The sequence below is a fragment of the Aptenodytes patagonicus genome, chromosome 1 (genome assembly GCF_965638725.1).
Source record: "Aptenodytes patagonicus chromosome 1, bAptPat1.pri.cur, whole genome shotgun sequence".
In the NCBI taxonomy this organism is placed as follows: Eukaryota; Metazoa; Chordata; class Aves; order Sphenisciformes; family Spheniscidae; genus Aptenodytes; species Aptenodytes patagonicus.
The window spans coordinates 151,163,613-151,182,642 of record NC_134949.1 but is presented as its reverse complement, the minus strand read 5'-3'; the positions used below and the strand labels follow the sequence as shown (position 1 = coordinate 151,182,642).

Here is a 19,030-nt window from a genome sequence, read left to right as displayed (position 1 = left end):
GAGGGGTCTGGAGCACAAGTCTTCTGAGGAGCAGCTGAGGGAACTGGGGTTGTTTAGCCTGGAGAAAAGGAGGCTGAGGGGAGACCTCATCGCTCTCTACAACTCCCTGAAAGGAGGTTGTAGCGAGGTGGGTGTTGGTCTCTTCTCCCAAGTAACAAGTGATAGGACGGGAGGAAATGGCCTCAAGTTGCGCCAGGGGAGGTTTAGATTGGACGTGAGGAAAAATGTCTTTACTGAAAGAGTGGTGAAACATTGGAACAGGCTGCCCAGGGAAGTGGTTGAGTCACCATCCCTGGAGGTATTTAAGAGACGTGTAGATGCGGCACTTAGGGACATGGTTTAGTGGGCATGGTGGTGTTGGGTTGACGGTTGGACTCGATGATCTTAGAGGTCTCTTCCAACCTTAACGATTCTATGATTCTAAATCTCTGCCAGCTGGCAGCGTTCTGCCCAGGGACAGTGTACCAGAGCACAGCTCTGGGCAGCTGGTGCATGGTGGCTTTCATCGCGACCCCTGCGCTGCGTTGGAAATTACTGCCCAAGGGTCAGTCGGTATGCAACACAAGCTAGACTACCTGCTGACCCGGTAATGTCTCCCGGGGTTGTGTGTGTGGCATTTTTGCTCTTTGTCCTTTTTAAATCTTATGAGTTGTTCATACACGTAGTAGATACTGTGCCCTGAAAAATCCTGTCCATAGCCTTGCAAAAGTACCTACGCTAGCTGACCTCTCTTGTGAAACTCATTGAGCACAAAGGCGGATTGTGCTGCTGAGTTACACTACAAGAAGGGTTAGGTTAGGCAGGTTACCACCGTTCCGATGTTTGGAGTTCTCTCCAGATAGTCTGCAAACGTGCCTGAAGTACCATGCTGTGGAAAATTATTCAGAGGTGCTTTGAGCACAACCCCTGGCTTTGAAGTAAAGATTTAATGATTTGTGCCGAATTGAGGGCACTTAAAAAAAGTTCTTATTTTGTATGAACAGATGACTGTTAAGTGGAACTAGCGGTTGAAGTACCATGAGGATGAGGATAATGACAGAAGTCCCACAAAGAGTCTGTAATGCTTAAAGGAGTCCAGTTAGTATTTTCACGTGTTTATTCTCTTCAGTATTGTTTTAGGTTGGTTGAAAGGTGGTTTTCAAGGGAGGAGAGTGGAAGGAGAAGACTAAATTCACTTGCTTCAGACATTGTTACTGCTTCGCTCAGGAATATGTATGTGTATGCGTTTCCAAAATTTGGCATGATCGCAGGCACGTTAACTTCTTTAGCTCCTTTAAACTGACGTGGATATTGGTACTTCCATGGCCCCGTTTATACAGTACTGTTTTAGGTGGTACAGTTGCTAATTTCCTTTAATCCATTTGAGGAATCCTTTTCACTAGCCGTTGAAGTTTTTCAAAGACTTCACAGTTTTGGTATCTTGTAAAAACACAGAAAAGCCAGCCTCCTACTGTGTAGTTACGTAGGTAATAACTGCATATGGCTTAGTGGGTTTTAGGTATAAAAAATGTATTTTTATATACATATACATAAAAAACAACTTCACAAGTGCAAAGTTCATGTCATGAATACTAGGCTAGTTTTAAATTGGGGAATGAAATGTTGCCTTAGGGAATAAAACAGGCCTAAAATTTATCCATTTGCTTTGAGCAGCGTAGAAATTTTATTTTTATGACAGAGTGAGGGACCATTTTTAATGAGAAAGAACACAGCAGGTAACGTGGTGAGGAACAGCTTTGTTACGGGTACCCTGCGAGGGGAAAGCCAAGATGCTTCTCCGGTTTTGTTTCCAAGCTCGTTACGATTGTTTCAAAGACTCTTCACTAGAAGCTGAGGAGAACTATTTGTCTAACCACACGTATCGGTTCTACCTCGTGTGAGACGAAAGCGGGTTTGGTTGTAAAGCATGCAGTAAGAGCGTGGGACCCGAATGAAGTAGATAAATAAACCATGCCCTTTACCCAACCCTGTAAAACGTCTCTCTCCCTTACTGCGTATGGTGTGTAAGTGCATTTCCTTTCGGTGAGAGCGTAAAAACTGGGTAAGGTGCGTTTTGGCGGGAGCGCCTGAGGCAGGACGGGGGAATGAACGGGGCACAGCTGCAGGTAAACGCCGTCGCTGTGAGACACTGCCCGCCATCCGTTACAGGCTATTGTAAAAACCGAGGCCGGCGCCGGGCAAGGCAGAGCTCTTCCCACGGCGAGTTCTTCCCCGTCCCCGGGGGAGGCGCTGGCCCGCCTTGCCCCGCGCTGCCGCCGTCCGGACGCCCGCCTGTGACCGGAGGGGCGGCGGGGCCCAGGCGGGCCGCTGGGGGGCGCCGCGGGGAGGCGGCTGCCGGCCGGTAACGGCGGCGGTGACGCCCGCGCGCCCCCGGGGAACGGGAGGGGGGAGGGGGGCGGTGGCTATGGGAAGGGGCACGTGACCTGAGATGGGCGGGGCGCCCGGCCCCGCCGCTGCCTCGCTCTGGGGCGGGCCGCACCCCTTCCGGCGGGCGCTGCCGGAATCAGCGGGGAGGGGGCGGCCGGGCCCCGGACACCGCCTGCCCTCGCCTCCCGCCGTCGTTGCCCGCCGCGCCCCGCTGCCGGTCCCCGCCCCCCCTCTCCCCTCATGGCGGTGGAGCGCGCGGCCACCGGCCCCTCCCACCGCCCGCTCCGGCCTCCCCCTCCCCCCTCTCCTCCTCTTTGTCCGCGCGCGGCGACGGCCGCGGGGCCCCTCCCGGCGGGGATGTGAGGGGCGGTGACCGCAGGTAACCGGGAAGAGGCGGGCGGGCCCGCCGGGGGGAGGGGGGCCGGCTGGTCGCGGGCTGGCTGAGGGGCGGGGGCGGTGGCGGGCCCGGCCGGCCCCTCGGAGGGCGGGGTGAGGAGGGGGGGCGGTGGCTGGGGGCGCTCGGGGAGGGGGGCGGCGCCTGCGGGCGCGAGGCGCGTCCCCGCCCCCACGCGCCGCCGCCGCCCGCCCGGCCGGAGCGAGGGCCCCGCCGCCGGGAGGGGCCCTGCCCGCGCCTCCGGGCGGGCCCCGCCGCCCAGGGGCCCCGGCTGTTCCGGCTCCCGCCTGCCTGCCTGCCTTCCTGATGCCGCCTCGGGAGCGCCGGTGCCGGGCTGCCTCCCTCCCCGCCTCGGCTCCTTCCCCCTGAGCCGCGCAAGGTCCTTGGCGTTCGGCGCTGTGGGGAGGCGCTGCGGGTGAGGAACGAGCAGGCCGGGGCGAGCCGTGCTGCCTTCGGGCGGGTGGCGGTGGCTGCGTGGCCGTCACGGCTCCGGGCGTTGAACCCGGCTGCAGAAGCCCAAGGAGACCTTCGCCGTGTTGGTGTCTCCGTAGTGGGAGACTCGCTGTGGTTTGGGCTCAGAAGGCCAAGATTAAAAAAAAAACTAGATCTGGATGTTTGTTAGGTTCTCTAACTGGACAGAATTGGCAAGTTACAGTGTGCTAGTTCTGCCGGAGCTCCAGAGCTGTTGTACTTCTTAATGGAGCGTGCGTGGTGTTAGTCAGGGAGCTAAACCAGTTTGTCTTGGGTTTGGTTTGGGATTGAGTTTAGCTGAGGTTGAGGGTTGTGCAGCTTGGTTCCAGATCAACTTCAGCAGAACTTCAGAGCCCTGGCAGTGCTTTAGTTTGAGGTGGAAAAAAATAACCTTAGCTTTGCATTGTAGTTCAGAAAGATGATTTGTGTTCCTCCTTATACTGTGAAGATACAGGCTGGGTCTGACTCTTTAGTCCCTGATTTTTTTTCTGATCTTTTCTTTTTCAACCAGTCAACTTTATCCATTTTCCAGCAGTACCTTTAAAATTATTTTTAATTAAAACATAATAAACGTAAGTCATCGTGGCTCTTTCTGAATGCTTTTGATGTGCCTCATTGTATACAGTTAGGGGTTTTTTTCCCCTAAAAGGTAACAAGTTCGTTGGTAGGAAATTTTTGCGTAAGTTTTCATCAGTATCATTGTATTAGAATTCAGTGTCATACCTGTTCTGCTTTCATTAAAGTTATTAATTCTCAGGATAAAATCCTGGCGAATAGAAAGCAGGTTATAACAGATTATCAGTCATGTCAAAGGAATGATAGTGACTAATGTCTAGATTCTACTTCAACTTAAAGAGTTATCTTAAATTTGAAACTGCCCATCTTAAATACTAAAGGTAGAACTTCGGTGAACCTGTGCTGGCGACTCATCCTACTGAGAGTGGAGCTAGTGTACTAGATACAGCAAAGATGGAGCAAGTCATGTCATGTACTCCTATCTTGAGTCTCTTTTGATAGACTTCTAGGAAATACAGTCAGTATAGTATCAGCTATAAAGCACCGTCTGTGGTTTGCGTTCAGTTCATGAATAGCACTCTGTTTTAGTGAAGATACTTTTTAGTTTTAAGTGAAAATGTTTTAATTGAAGGTCATTTTTATAGAAGAGAATAAGTACAAATAGCAAATACAAAGAGTAAGATGTACAAAAATTTTATTGTGGTGTTTTTCTTGTTTTCTCCCAGTTTCTTAAAATGGAATGCTTGTTGCTTTTGCTTTATTAATAGAAATCTGCTATAAGGGATGTTTCCCCACAGTTAAACTAAAACTCTTAAAATAGGTAACTTTAGAACAGTTAACGTATGTTTTGCTTTCTGAGTACTTGTGCTAGTGCCTCTAACATATATATATATATATGCATATATATAACATTATCTTTACAAACAAATTATTTTTTTTTTTACCTTGCCTATGTAATATGTAAATAATTTTGTGTATACGTTTGCACACTCATTTAACTTCGACAAAGCTGGAAAACTTTATCTGTATTGGGGCAGATTTACAGTGCAAAATTGAAGGTACGCTTTCCTAAATAATGTATACGGAATCTATGGGTATTGTATGCGTGCATCTTGGCCTTTTAAAGATGCACGTGGCTAGGTTTTGAACCAGCAGCTCTTTTATCTTAAAGCTATGTTATATCTGTCCTTTCAATGTTCTCTCTATACCTGTGTTTAAACGATGTGTTCGTGAGTGGACAGAACATAACTGAGGAAGGCTTGGAGTTAGGTATGTTTGGGGGATTTTAGTAACCTTACTGAGAATATTTCTGTGTTCATACTCCCCGTCACCCCAGAGTTCTATTTATAAACATCCTCTGAAAACTCACCATACCAAAGCCAATAATTAAAACTTTATATTAGTTTTTGTAATAAAAGTGCCTTAGCACTTGTTAGAGAACAAAACTGAAAGGACTAGGCTGGTATTTCAGTTCAACTTTAGCATGTTACCTTCTAAAGAATAGCTTAGATCGCAAGTTAGTTTCTTTGATTAAAGGGATGAAATAACTGTAACACTTCAGGTGAGACATACCTAGGGAAGATCAAATTTAAAATCACACTACTTTGTTATTCAAGTGTTTTTAAAACAAAAATCCTGTCCCTTTTTAAAGCATAGATGAGATAATGTACAGTCTTGTGTGTCATGCATGGAAATGAAATTGAAATGATGGACGTAGGTTTTTTAGCTGAATTCTTACAATGCCAATTAATGTTATTTTTAACTTATATTGTAGAAGCCTATCATTGAAATATTTAAGAAGTGAATACCTCTGGATTTTGGAACAAAATCGGTATGTATAATGAGCCTTCGAAAGGCTCATCACTGAATGTTTGGATTTTTGTTGTTAGGGAGTGTTTCTGTTTCCAGTGGTTTTATGCCTGTGGAAAGGAAGAAGGGAACACACAATAGTCAATGTGTATTTGTTAAAAGCAGCTTGTTGATTCAGCCCCTTTTTCTTCCATGAAAAGCTTTATGGCTAGGAGGGCATTAAATAGGTGTTCTATTTCAATGTTAGAAACATAAAACTTCTCATGGAGCTCTTGTAAATAAGCAGAATTGAAAATAAAATACCACAGAACAGTTCAAAAGATGCTGAATGGCTGTACCTGGAGTAACTATCAGTAATGTCTTGTCAAAACAGACCTTTGTTTAAAAATCTGTGTGAGTCATGTCTGAATCTTGTGCTGTTTAATATTAGTGATCTGGCTGAAAGGACAAAGAAATAATTAATGGCATTGAGCAGGGAAGGGTTGCCAGTGCGTAAACTCGGATGAATATTTTCAGGAAACATTTCTGAAAAAAAGAGATGCTTTTTATAGGAGTAAATGAAAGTTATTACACCCAGGCAGGAATAATTTGCTATACAAATACAGTTTAGAGAACAATAGTTCTGTAGGAAAGAATTTAGAGGTTATACTAACAGAGAAGTTGAAGATGAGTCAACAGTAGATAACTGCTCAGGGAGGGCTAAGAAAACCACCCATTTTGGGTTGTATGAAAAGAAGTATAGTCTTCCACTGTATTGCGGAAGTAATAATAACTCAGCTAAAATACTGTATGTGGCTTTGGGAGTTGCACTTCATTAAAAAAAAAAAAAAAAGTGGGCTATTGGGATTGGACTCAGAGGGTGGCACAGCAGGAAGCACCAAGCACCTAACTTGCAGAGCAATGTTAAGACGTAGATGCAAAGATAAAGAGAGTTGTATCTTTCCCAAGTCCAGAGTGGACAAACATAACAGGCTTTGGTAGTCAAAGTGAAAATCTAGATGAAGATTATTAGATAATGAGAGTTTCTAACAGCATCAAAGCATGGCTGCGGTGTTTGTGAAGTTTCCTTTGTAAGTATTTCCTGGGAGAAGCTTGGCTGAATTATCTGTAATGAGGAGCAGCAGTGAATGATGCCATACATGGCAGAGGGTTGAAGTAAATGCCCTGTTAAGGTCCTTTTTAGCTTAGGGACATCATCCAGTTCACAGTTACGATCAGGTTTTAGACAAGAAAATTGTGAATTCTAGCATTTAAATATTTTAGCATATATTTAGATTACTTCTAGGAGAAAAGACTGTCTACTGAACCCTTGAGGGCTGGTGGCCAAGTAGGCAAAGTTGGGGCAATCCACCATGTTTACTTTTACCAACTAATTATTGCTTCCATACAACGTACAGCTTGTGGAAGTGATACTAATTTTCTTTGGCTGATAACTCCCTGATACTTACTTATGCTTATCTGCTTTTAAATGTAAAATATTATTTCATCTCGTGGCACCACTTTTAATGTTTCTGAATATTTCGAGATCTTACTTGTTACAATAAATATATAACATCTTTTGAGCACTGCATATGTGCTGCTTTTGGGAGGAAAGGACTTTTGAGCAAAGAGACAAACAAGTGTTACCTTGTGTTTTAGACCAGAGAGTCTGTTATCTTGTCAGCATTTGTGATACTTCTCGGTTACATCTTAAAAATAAGCAAACAAACTTTGTGTCTAATCTGGACTTGCTTATGTCCCCCAGGTTTTTTTTTCAGAAAGCTTTTTCTCCATCTCTGCTTGTCTGATAACCTTCAAACTCAGTATACGTTCCCTGTGTTGTCTGTCATTGTACTGTTGCACACTGAGAGTTATGACTCACGATACTAGATTATCCACAGGCCATCCATAAATGGGTCGTTTTTCGAGGCACTGTAAATGTTGTACCTTCTGTGGATAGGAAAGTCTCATCCCCTCATTACATCTCTGAAATCAGAGCAGCAAACTAGTATTCCTCCATGAACCTGCTAGTCTTAGATGGATAAAATACTCTGTGTTAAAATCAGCTGTGAACTTGATTAAAGAACCTCTGCAGAACTACACCAAATACAACTAAAACCACTGCCAGCTTTGTTTAACTCCTACATTTTATGGCTTCTCTCCTGTTTATAACTTAGTAGCAGCCCTGGCTGCTGGAATGGGACAGCTTTGGCATGTTCCCAAAGCTGAAACGTGAGAGGAGTATTTATTCAGAAACTGCTCATTTCGTGGCTTTTTTTTTTTTTCTTACTTCCAAGGGTAATATCTTTTTCTTGATTATACTTATGAGAACGCATTAGTTCTTCTTCTTTTACTAAGTCTTAGGGTGAGAATTAAACTACTGGTTTCCTGAAGTGCAAAACTTCCTGTGCCTATACGTGTCAGTTCTACGCATGCGAATTACATCTGCGCTGTGTGCAGAGTGAACCAAATCTCTTCAGAGAGAAGTGGGGTTCGCCATGACTGTGCCGCAGAAATGGTCAGCAAATATCGACATCGGTATAAACCTGAGGTGGAAGTATGGCAGTCCAGCCCAAGCAGAAATGGGACTGGCCGTGTCTGTGAGGACAAATAAACTTAGCAAGAAGAGCTAGCAGTGATTTGTGTGAAGAAGTGGTTAAGATTTGAGTCATTTATGAGATTAACAAAGTGGTTGACAGGGAATCGAAAACTCTTTGATGTATTTGGGACACAGGGGAGAGAAGAACTACTAGTTTTGAAGCGTAGCATCCTTAGGGTGTTTTTAAGTCTAAATTCAGAAAATTACCTGTTAGCTCGCAAGTTTTCCTCATTCTTCTGCAGTCAAATTCTTCCTCTACTCCGGAGAAAAGCAGCCTGTGCTTCTTCCCTTGTCTCTGAAATGCAGCGGGTGGAAGATGTCAGCATGGGACTAACTGATGCTCTTTACCTCTGTCAGAAATGTTATCCTGTAGATGAAGCTGTGCAGGCCAGTGAGAGAAAAAAAAGTGGTTTTGCCAGTACAGTGAGTTCTGTTTTAGTAAAAAGCTACACTAGTAAAAGCGCTCCCATTAGTAATATAAATAGATTAGCAACTGATGAAAACACTGGTAGAGTAGAAAAGCTCAGCAAAAGAAGCCCCCCTCCCCCAGGTGATGCTATACCAGTACCACATTTTACAGCAGCTGGAGCTAGGAGAACACTCTTGGCTTGATTACCTGAACAGTGTGACTTGTGACTGCTAGAAAAGATGGTAGAGAGAACAGTTGCAAAAGTCTCTTGGTGTCTTTTCCTTGCGTTAAAAAATGCCTTTGTTCTTCAGGGGACTGAAAGTCTTGCTTTGAATTCAAAACCAGAGAAATATTTGATGCGGTTAGTGAGGTGGCTTGTTCTGGTCTGTCTCCCGCACTAATGATTTGTCTTTTTTGGTTTTGTTTGATAGGCGATTCTGTATCATGCAACAATCTACTTAAGTTTATTTTTAAAAGTTGCTAGAAAATGAAAGCAGACCCTTGCAGTTCATTTACTTAAATTTTTCCTACAAAATAAGATATTAAAAATTACTATGCAAGGATTAAAGGAAGAGGTTTTGAGAATTTTGAACTGTGGATCTTGCAGCATTTTGAATAGTGCCATGCTGAGTGCTTATTAAATGGGACTGTTTTCCTATACTTTTTCACAGCCTAACTGGCTGCAAGTAAAAGGATCTGTGTTCATTTTTAATGTTATCTGTAGCTCTCTGCTAGGTTTTTCCTAGGGGTGTAGCAAATTAATCAAAGTCAGAACCAAGAACGTACGGGGAAAGGTAGTTTCAGAAGAAAACAGGTTTTGAAGAAACAGGTGCAGGAATCGGAACTGTGAACTGGCATGGCAGACCAGAATATGATTTTATCTAGTCCTGGACTCCCAGTGGGTGCGTCCATCTCTGCCTGGGCATGAAAGAGGGTGCTTGATACCGCAGTGCCTTGACAGCAGCATTGTACTCCCGCTTGGGGAAGCTGCTGCTGTATCTCAACATTAAAGCTGTGGAATTCAGATTCCAATAAGCACTGAGATGGAAACATTTTATTCCATCCTCTTCTTTTCCCCCCTTTTAAATCAAAAGCTTGTTAATGCAACTCATGTCATATGCCATGCTTCTGAGTATCTGGAAAATAATTCTTAGAGAACTAAATGCTAGTCTTGGCACATCTGTGATTGGTGTTTCCAGGAAGTAAGAATTGTTTTATCCATAGGTGTGTTCTTCCTTTAGAACAGTTCTCTATACTGCCATAATTATCAGTTGTCTTGAAATCAAAGCCTAAAAATAGTTTTTGTTTCCCTTCATACTATAGAGAGGTTAATCACCTTGAAAGTACTTTAAGCTTTTTTCTCTTCAGTTTAAAAGTTACTTACAGAGGTACCTTAAATTCAAAATCGTGTGTGTTAGATGGAATCCAGGATATCCTCATTGCGGCTTGTAACAGGAGAAAAGATGCACTGAAATAAATTTCCTTGTTAAGCTGGAGGTTGAATACGTAAAATCTTGATTTCTAGCCTAAAAATTGCTGTCTTCTGTTAAGCTGTTGTTGAAGGTCTTACTTAAGTAAATTTGGAGTCTTACCAAGCTAGGTGAAAGCTTTTAAACTGTAAACTCTTACTAGTTACTGTAACTAAGCTGAAAAGATGCTTCATACAGGTATGGGAAACTGTAAAATATATCGACAAACAGATGCCTTATTTCTTGGTCCAGATTTCCCTGTTCGTTCGAGGATAAGTGCATGTGCATACATCTCAAGCTTGTTTGTGTTAGGGAAATTACTATATGGTTGAACACCCATTCTAATCTTCTTTTCCATTTTTCTAGTGAGTTTGTATGGCAGAAATGCTGTGGCTGTTCCCAAACTCTCTTACAAACTGATTTCAATGTAAGTAACTGTTTGATCAGTATTGTCGGTTACATGGTGTGCCGGACATAGATCTGTGAACTTACTGAAAAGAAAAATAAATCACACCTCTTTAAGTTTTCCTTAACTTTTTTCAAAGAAGTTTTATTTGTTTGGGTTTCAGTTTTTATATGCCAGGTCAGAAGCCCTTCCTTCTGTGCGTTCGGACTTGTTAGTCACTCATCCGTGGTTCAAGCTTACACATGCTTCAAAGATTGCCTTTTTTTTCCTAACGCTCATAGCAGAGACGGTTCACAGGAGAACCAGTCACGTGAGCTGTTGAGGATTTTCCTGTGCAGTATGTATTTCTACCAGTTTAATTCCAATGTGTTTATTTTGCTCAGGTTTCAGTGTTGCATCATCTTGTGTTGAGTAACAGAAGTTCTACTGTTCGTTGATCAATGTGATAGTCTTTAGTAGTTTACGAGATGAGCCAAACTCGTGGGAGATATGACTTCTGTATCGGTCTGGTGTTGGCTATGAGTTCCAGCATTTTCATTGGAGGAAGTTTCATCCTGAAAAAGAAAGGCCTTCTCCGGTTAGCGAGGAAAGGCTCCATGAGAGCAGGTAAATACATGTTTTAAGAAACTTGCCGACATTTAAGTTTTGCTGTTTAACAGAAGATTACTAAACTTATGATCTTGTTTTGACTTCTTTTGTTTGTTACGGGTGTATGAAACCTAAAACATATAGCTGATGTGTTTTTTCTCTGGTGTCAGATACACCTAACTCTGTGTGTGATACATATTACTTAATTTGCACGTAATGCCCTCTAGGGACACTTGTTGAACGATTCTTTCGCGTGTCAGTTAAACCTGAATTGTACTTGCAAATTGAACTTGGAACCAGCACTCTTAACTACATCTGTGCTCCTGAATGAGTGAATTTAGGAGAATGGTAACTGCATTTGAGTGTCAGGAGATTGTTTTAGAAAACTAAAAATCACATGTAATGATCACGTGTAACGAATAGTGTGCCTCAAGGGTTCATACTGGAACCAATACTATTTTAATACCTTCCCCAATGACATAGACAGGGGGATCGAGCGCACCCTCAGCAAGTTTGCAGATGACACCAAGCTGAGTGATGCAGTTGATTCACTGGAGGGACGGGATGCCATCCAGAGGGACCTGGACAGGCTTGAGGATTGGGCCTGTGCAAACCTCATGAAGTTCAACAAGGCCAAGTGGCAAGGTCCTGCACCTGGGTCGGGGCAACCCCCAGTATCAATACAGGCTGGGGGATGAAGGGATTGAGAGCAGCCCTGCCGAGAAGGACTTGGGGGTACTGGTGGATGAAAAGCTGGACAGGAGCCAGCAATGTGCGCTCGCAGCCCAGAAGGCCAATCGTACCCTGGGCTGCATCAAAAGCAGCGTGGCCAGCAGGTCGAGGGAGGGGATTCTGCCCCTCTACTCTGCTCTGGGGAGACCCCACCTGGAGTACTGCGTCCAGCTCTGGAGCCCTCGGCACAGGAAAGACACAGACCTGTTGGAGCAGGTCCAGAAGAGGGTCACAAAAATGCTCAGGGGGATGGAACACCTCTCCTATGAGGGAATGCTGGGAGAGTTGGGGTTGTTCAGCCTAGAGAAGAGAAGGCTTCGGGGAGACCTTATTGCGGCCTTTCAATACTTGGAGGAGGTTTAAAAGAAAGATAGAAAAAGACTTTTTACCAGGGCCTGTAGTGACAGGACAAGGGGCAGTGGTTTTAAACTGAAATAGGGTGGATTTAGATAGGATGGTTGCAGCATCCTCAGGTGATTCATAGGGTTGAATCTGAATATTTTTAGTTCAGTAACTGTCATCTCTGCTTCTAAAAGATGATTGATCTCGAGATATGTAATACATGCTCCCTGGTTTGGAATGGAAAAGTGTGACTGCATTTCACATGTTTGTACATGTAATCAACCACATGAGTCACACACAATATCCACAAAATAGTGTTCTCATGAGAGACACTAAACTTGGCTTTTCGTGTCATTACAATGAGTTGAAAGAACTGTTTTTCGGGGTAATGCAGATATGGTCATCAGTGCCATTTCTAATACAAAGTAGGCTGCAGGAGGCGTATGCACTTCAGAAATTTGAAGATTTTATTTCAACCCCTCTAACTATAAAGCCCAAGTATCAAAAGATTGCCCATGTTTTTAAGGGCATGGGCTGCAAAAATTATTTTGATGATGTTATCAGCGATGGGGCTTACTGTTTGTTGATATGTGGTTTTAATGGCGTAGCAAACATTCTTTCAATTTTAGGTCAAGGTGGTCATGCATACCTTAAGGAGTGGCTGTGGTGGGCTGGACTTCTTTCAAGTAAGTATCAAAAATATATTCAACTAAGTATCGAAAATATAATCTGTGTTATATAATTTAAGTAAATAACTACACCACAGATGGCAGCAATGGTTACAAAAAAGGAGCAAGATGGGGATTCTACAATGTATCGTAATGCTGTCTGGTGATTTGATGGGTGCAGCTCTCATGATTTTAATATAACTTCTCTCACAGCAGAAGGTCTTTCATTAATTTGACTGCCCTCTTTGGGCAGTGGAACTAGGCAGACGTTGGTCTTCCTGTATCTCTTGGCTAGCATATGCATTCTGGTTTTCGTCTTAGCAGAGAAGTGCTTAGATATACAGGATTCTTTAGAGGGAAGCATATTTTGGGATGATGTCTGTTTTCTGAACTTTTTTTTTTTTTTCATTGCTTAAACTCTCGACTTACTGGCTGTGTTCAGGTAACTATGGCTTAATGTGCGCATTGCCCTGTATCCTGCCATTGCAGATTTTTCCGTGCAGAAGTTCATGACTCAAGTTGGCAGGCTGGGGAGCTACAACATAGGCACCAAAATAAAACACCTTCTGATTTGGCTGAATTAATTTTAATACCTGTTGCAGTCCCCCAGCCTGTTTTTAAAATATAATCACAGGGGGAGGGGGGGTGTTCTGCTAGTACTGTTAGCTGAACATTATAATTAGAATTTTCCATTCTTCCCTTACTGCATGTTTGTGTCTACAAGAACACTTGCACTGATTCATAGGTTTGTTGTGTAAAAGACAGTCAAACTCCTTTTTTTTTTTTTTAATTATTATTATTATTACCCTGCAGTGGGAGCTGGCGAAGTAGCTAACTTTGCTGCCTATGCTTTTGCACCAGCTACGTTAGTGACTCCTTTAGGAGCTCTCAGTGTTCTTGTAAGGTAAGAAACACTAACAGAAAGCAGTGTGATTTCAGAGAGGGAAGTAGAATATTTATTTAGAAATATGTCACTGAAATATGCTGTAATAAATGTGGTTTGTTCTTAACAACAGAGTGCTTATAAACATCAGGAGTAACTTTAAGTTTCTCCAAATGTGAAGGGACTGTGCTATAAAAGGGTTCTAGCAATGCATCTACACCTCAATCTGTGAAAAGCTATCACCTTCTGCATTTCAAAAACACATTGTATACAACAGGGTAGTATTTTCATTCCTAAGTAGAGTTAAGATTTTTGTCTTTTAAAAATTATTTTTACAAGTGCTTAGAGTTTTTTGGGAGGCAGCATAAAAAAGGGGTTCTGGGGAGAGATGCCAAATATTAACAGGTCGTTCTGTCCGTAGCAAGCATCTTGAGATAGAAAATCAACTATGTAGCTACTTTTAAGCTGCACGTTGTGTATGCAAGCGACCTGTACAGTCAAAGCAACCTGTAAGTCGATGAGCAAATGAATAAGATATTACTAATTCCATGTTTCCTGGTGCATTTTTTTCTTCTCAGTGCCATTCTGTCATCCTTCTTTTTAAATGAAAAACTTAATCTACATGGAAAAATAGGGTGTTTGCTAAGTATACTGGGATCAACTGTGATGGTAATTCACGCTCCACAAGAGGAGGAAGTAGAAACTTTGAATGAAATGTCCCACAAACTAGGTGATCCAGGTAAGAAAAATGCTGGCTTGATATGTATGCAGCTCATAATTTCTTTATTATAGTTTCATTACTGCTGCTTTCAAGTCCCAGGAAGATAGCCCGTGTCTGCTTCACGTTGTCAAAATGAAGTAGAGATTTGAATTCTGTGACATAATTCCGGAGGGAGCTTTGCATGATGCCAGTGAACTCGTCTGGCCTTGAACAAAATGTCTTGATGTCTCTTGAACCACTGAGATGACAGTTTAAACAAATGCAGCAGCACAGTTGTATAAACACAACTCCTGTAAATTTTAATTGAAGTGTGTCAGCCTCTAAGCCCAACTTTGAGCTAGTCTTAAAATGAAAAAGTAGGTGCTGTGGTAAGTCTGCTGAGAAACGGAATCCTGGAAGATGAGGCACTCGCAAATACACATCTGCAAAATACTATATATGCAAAGACAATTCCCATTTTAAACATGAGGAAAGAGCCAGCACAGAGATTAAAAAGCTGATCTTAAGGAATGACCCAATTATTGGAAATCTGCCGATGAATGTAGCAGCCTGCCAAAACGTACCTCCCTAAAAACCATTCAGACACTGTATCCAGTGGCATCTTCACCTCAGTGAGTCTGTGCGTAAGGCAATTTAGCAAGCTAATCCTGTAGTCATCTTGCTGATAGACTGGTAGAGGTAATACAACACGCCTGAGTTTCGTTCTTTTGTTTTAGGTAGCTTACTATAAAATCGTTTTAACTTTTTACGTTGGAGAGTAATGAGCAATGTCCTGAACTCTTCTGTTTAAGCTGAGCCAATCGCAGTGTTAATGTTTTCTTGGTACCTCTACAATGCTCTTGATAGTATACATAAATAACGAGATTTTTTTTTTTCCCCCCCAACCACAGGTTTTGTGGTCTTCGCAACTCTTGTTGTCATTGTGTCTTTAATTCTAATATTTGTGGTGGGACCTCGCCATGGACAGACCAACATTCTCGTGTACATAACAATTTGCTCTGTAATCGGAGCATTATCAGTCTCCTGTGTAAAAGGTTTGGGCATCACTATAAAGGAACTTTTTGCAGGAAAACCAGTGCTGAAACATCCCTTATCTTGGATTCTGCTGCTAAGCCTTATTGTCTGTGTGAGCACGCAGATCAACTATTTAAACAGGGCTCTGGATATATTCAATACTTCGATAGTGACTCCAATATATTATGTAATCTTTACGACATCTGTTTTAACTTGTTCTGCCATCCTTTTCAAGGAATGGCAACACATGGCGGCTGATGACATTATTGGCACCTTCAGTGGCTTCCTGACTATTATTGTGGGGATCTTTCTATTGCATGCCTTCAAAGATGTTAATTTCACCCTAGCAAATCTGCCCCTCTCTTTGCGGAAAGATGAGAGGGCGGCAAATGGTACTTTGCTGAGCACGTACGACTGCTTTAATCACGATGAAGAAAGTTCTGCCTGTCTAAGTGAAATACAATCCACTGAGAGTCTCTCAGCCAGGAGAAATGGAAGTCTGTCAGCCTTCTGAAAATACCTACGTGTTACTGAAGGAAAGAACAATTCTGTAACTCTGGAAATTTTTTTTTTTCTGCTGTGAAATGTCTGAGCTTGTCTGGAACCTCATGTACTTTTTAACAGTATGTGTAGACAATCGTTAATTTTTAAGTTTGATTAGTTTGGATAAAGAACACTGAAGGGGTTTTCATTTGCCTTATTTTTACTTTAAAAAATACTAAAATGACCTCAGACCACAGTTGATTTTGTTGCTTAAGTTATGTGTAAATACTTTCATTTCAGTCTTCTGTTTCAAGATGTATTGCACTAATGACAATTTTATCAAAAATAAATCGCTTTATTTCTGCATTGGTGGTAAAAAGCTTGCAGTGAACCTCAATCCTTTGTACTTGTGCCCTGACTGAAGGCCGAGTGACTGTAAACACGCTAAAACGGGAGCTGCAGTAAGCACTCTTGTCCCAGTTTGTAAAAGAGGAAGGGGAAGGTTCAACCAAGCAAGACTAATCCTTTGAAAATACTGCTTTACTAAAGCTGTATGCGAAGCTTGCAGGAGTTGCGTCAAAAAGCCCCAACCTTACCACATCGGAGTAGCTGGCTGACAGCAACAACAAGGCAGGAGCTTCTCCTCTGCTTGGGAAGGTGAGGCGGTAGCTCCTGCTGTGCCAGCTTTCGCAGAAGGAAGGATGCGAGTTGTTAGTAGTAGCCAAAACAGCTACTCCCTCTTCTGTGGAAGGGGCCAAGTTCCATCTGCTTGCTAGGCCAACGCTGCCCTGGCTCTAGAGCTGCTCTGTGTTTTTGATGTTGCAGCTTGAACTCACAGAATTGCAGTTTTGTTTGCAGTAACGCAGTTACTGGCTGTGACACTGTATGTTTAAAAAAAGGGGTAGAAAGGGGAAACATAATGTCATTGCTTAAAAAGGGGTAGGGAAGGCAGGTGGTGGTTCTTTAAGTTCACAAAGGCAGAAGATAAAAATTAGTGATATTTTTATAACAACATTTCTACTGTAGGTGTGAAGCTTAGATATTATTTGGGACAGAGGCAACTAGTTACTGCTGTAATTTGTCAGTTTTTGTGCTTACTGTTAAAAGAGTATAGTTTAAGATCATTACCAGGACAAAAAACCAGCTCCCACCTGTGTAACTAACTCTGCTGCCTTCCTCTGGTACATGTCTGTCCTGGTTTCGGCAGGGATAGAGTTAATTTTCTTCCTAGTAGCTGGTACAGTGCTGTGTTTTGGATTTAGGAGGAGAATAACATTGATAGCAACAACTAAAACATCGGTGTGTTAAGTAGTGCTTACACTAGCCAAGGACTTTTCAGCTTCCCATGCTCTACCGACTGAGAAGGCTGGAGGTGCACAAGAAGCTGGGAGGGGGCACGGCCAGGACAGCTGACCCAAACTGGCCAAAGGGACATTCCATACCATGTGACGTCATGCTCAGTACATAAACTGGGGAAAGCTGGCCGGGGGGGGCCGCTGCTCAGGGACTGGCTGGGCATCGGTCAGCCAGTGGTGAGCAATTGCATCATGCATCACTCACTTTGTATATTCTATTATTTTATTTCAATTATTAAACTTTTTATCTCAACCCACGAGTTTTCTCACTTGTGCTCTTCCAATTCTCTCCCCCATCCCACCGGGGGGGGGGGGGGGAGTGAGCGAGCAGCTGCATGGTGCTCAGTTGCCAACTGAGGTTAAACCACAACAATGTCACACATGCCAAGGTGTCAAGCAAGAAAAAAGGTTCTTTAAATTCTGGTTGAAGAACGGGATTTGAACTTCTACCTGATTTTATGGGACATCACATGGGCAGCGCTCATGTCACGGAAACACATCCCCCTAACACGCAACCAAGAGCACAGTAATGGGGAGCAGCAGGGAAGAAGTCAAACTACCGAGTCACTGAACTGCCGGCTGCCACCCTTCGTACCAAAGCACCAGCCTGACCGAAGAGCAGGTTACATTTTCGTACAGCGGAAGCTGTTACTTTATGTTTTGGCCTACAGACCCGCTGTTTTGGATGAGAGAGAATTTAAAATGAAAAAGTTAGGCCTTTTGTGCACCTTGCTTGACTATTCCTTTTAGGTAGGAGAAGCAGCTACACCAGGTGAAGAGGTTTTAACTCAAAGCCTAACATCCTGCTGAAAATGAAAAAAAATAGTAAGCTACCTTTGAAAATGTGAAATGAGCATCTCATAGGACTAATGTCCGAATTATCTTAAACCTGTACTAACTAAAGGGAAAAGAAAAAAAAGATCTTAACATCTGTATTAACGCTAGTGGTTTTAAGATGTTAGAGACCAATTTGCTAGCTGCTGCCAGTTAACCGGTAAGAATTAGAATTTACTTTACTCGCACCATGATTCGTTATTTTAAAATATTTCTTAAACAACAACAACAAAAAAATCAGGCTTTTTTAATTATCCATTTCTGCACCACAGTGCCAAGCCAAAGCCTCAAGCATGTGAGACTTATCCCTAAACCAATGATTATCTCAACAAATTAAGAAAGCTGTTCATTCCCTTAATTGAAGCCTGAAGCCAGGGAAGTGTTTGGTTGGCTAAAAGTCATCTTTGCAGAGTGCGGTGAAGGACAAAAGAGGAATGTTTCCTACAGAAAACTGTGTGTTAAGCATCTTGTAAAAGAAATCCTGCAACGAGCTGGCGCAACAAAGCACAAGTGTTTCCTACTTCTGTCTCCGCCACCCCGGGCAGCCTTGTGTGCGCTCTCACCACAACGGAGACCACTCCAGAATGGCAGCTCTCGAGCACAGGTGCCCTGGGAAAACCTGTGGTACGGGAAATTTGCTTATAGATTGCCCGGCAAATCCCCATCCTCTGTTTTGCTGAGGAATTTCAGTTAATTTCTTTTTTTCCCCTCAAAATCCAGTTCCCTGCCACCCCAGTACCTACACGTTCCTCATCTCCTGCATACCGCCTCTGCAGACGCTCGTTTCTACCCATTACTGGACTTGATTCCCTTGCTGTGAAACATCTGAAAAGAGCTGAGCAGGAGAAAGGATGGGCCGTAACCTAACCTTGAACGAGCGAGAGGGAAGGGAGAAAAACGGGTTCGCAAAGGGATGCGTTCTTGGTTTCACACTATGGGTTAGAAGTGTTAACCAAATAACATCTCCAGAAATCCATATCCTGGGTAAAAC

At 43.1% G+C, this 19,030-nt stretch overlaps 1 protein-coding gene across 4 annotated transcripts; it reads left to right on the top strand.

Annotated features, from left to right (window-relative positions):
* The first annotated feature begins 2,516 nt into the window (after window positions 1-2,516).
* NIPA2 (NIPA magnesium transporter 2) lies at window positions 2,517-16,217 on the top strand. Of its 4 annotated transcripts, none has more exons than XM_076358828.1 (8): window positions 2,517-2,746; window positions 5,523-5,579; window positions 10,380-10,440; window positions 10,803-11,025; window positions 12,711-12,767; window positions 13,563-13,653; window positions 14,211-14,371; window positions 15,244-16,217. In XM_076358828.1, exons 4-8 carry the CDS (start codon window positions 10,887-10,889, stop codon window positions 15,879-15,881), a joined length of 1,086 nt encoding a protein of 361 aa, XP_076214943.1. In that variant the 5' UTR covers window positions 2,517-2,746; window positions 5,523-5,579; window positions 10,380-10,440; window positions 10,803-10,886; the 3' UTR covers window positions 15,882-16,217. The 4 variants fall into 4 exon arrangements, with proteins under 4 accessions (XP_076214943.1, XP_076214952.1, XP_076214968.1 ...); XM_076358837.1 differs by lacking the exon at window positions 2,517-2,746 and adding an exon at window positions 2,978-3,176; XM_076358853.1 differs by lacking the exon at window positions 2,517-2,746 and adding an exon at window positions 3,784-3,804.
* Window positions 16,218-19,030: the final 2,813 nt, after the last annotated feature.

Coding starts and splice junctions, on each gene's coding strand:
- NIPA2 (XM_076358828.1), top strand. CDS start 10,887: ATGAGCCAAACTCGTGGGAGATATGACTTCTGTATCGGTCTGGTGTTG. Junction 11,026..12,710: donor GAAAGGCTCCATGAGAGCAG/GTAAATACATGT, acceptor TTTCAATTTTAG/GTCAAGGTGGTCATGCATAC. Junction 14,372..15,243: donor CCACAAACTAGGTGATCCAG/GTAAGAAAAATG, acceptor CCCCAACCACAG/GTTTTGTGGTCTTCGCAACT.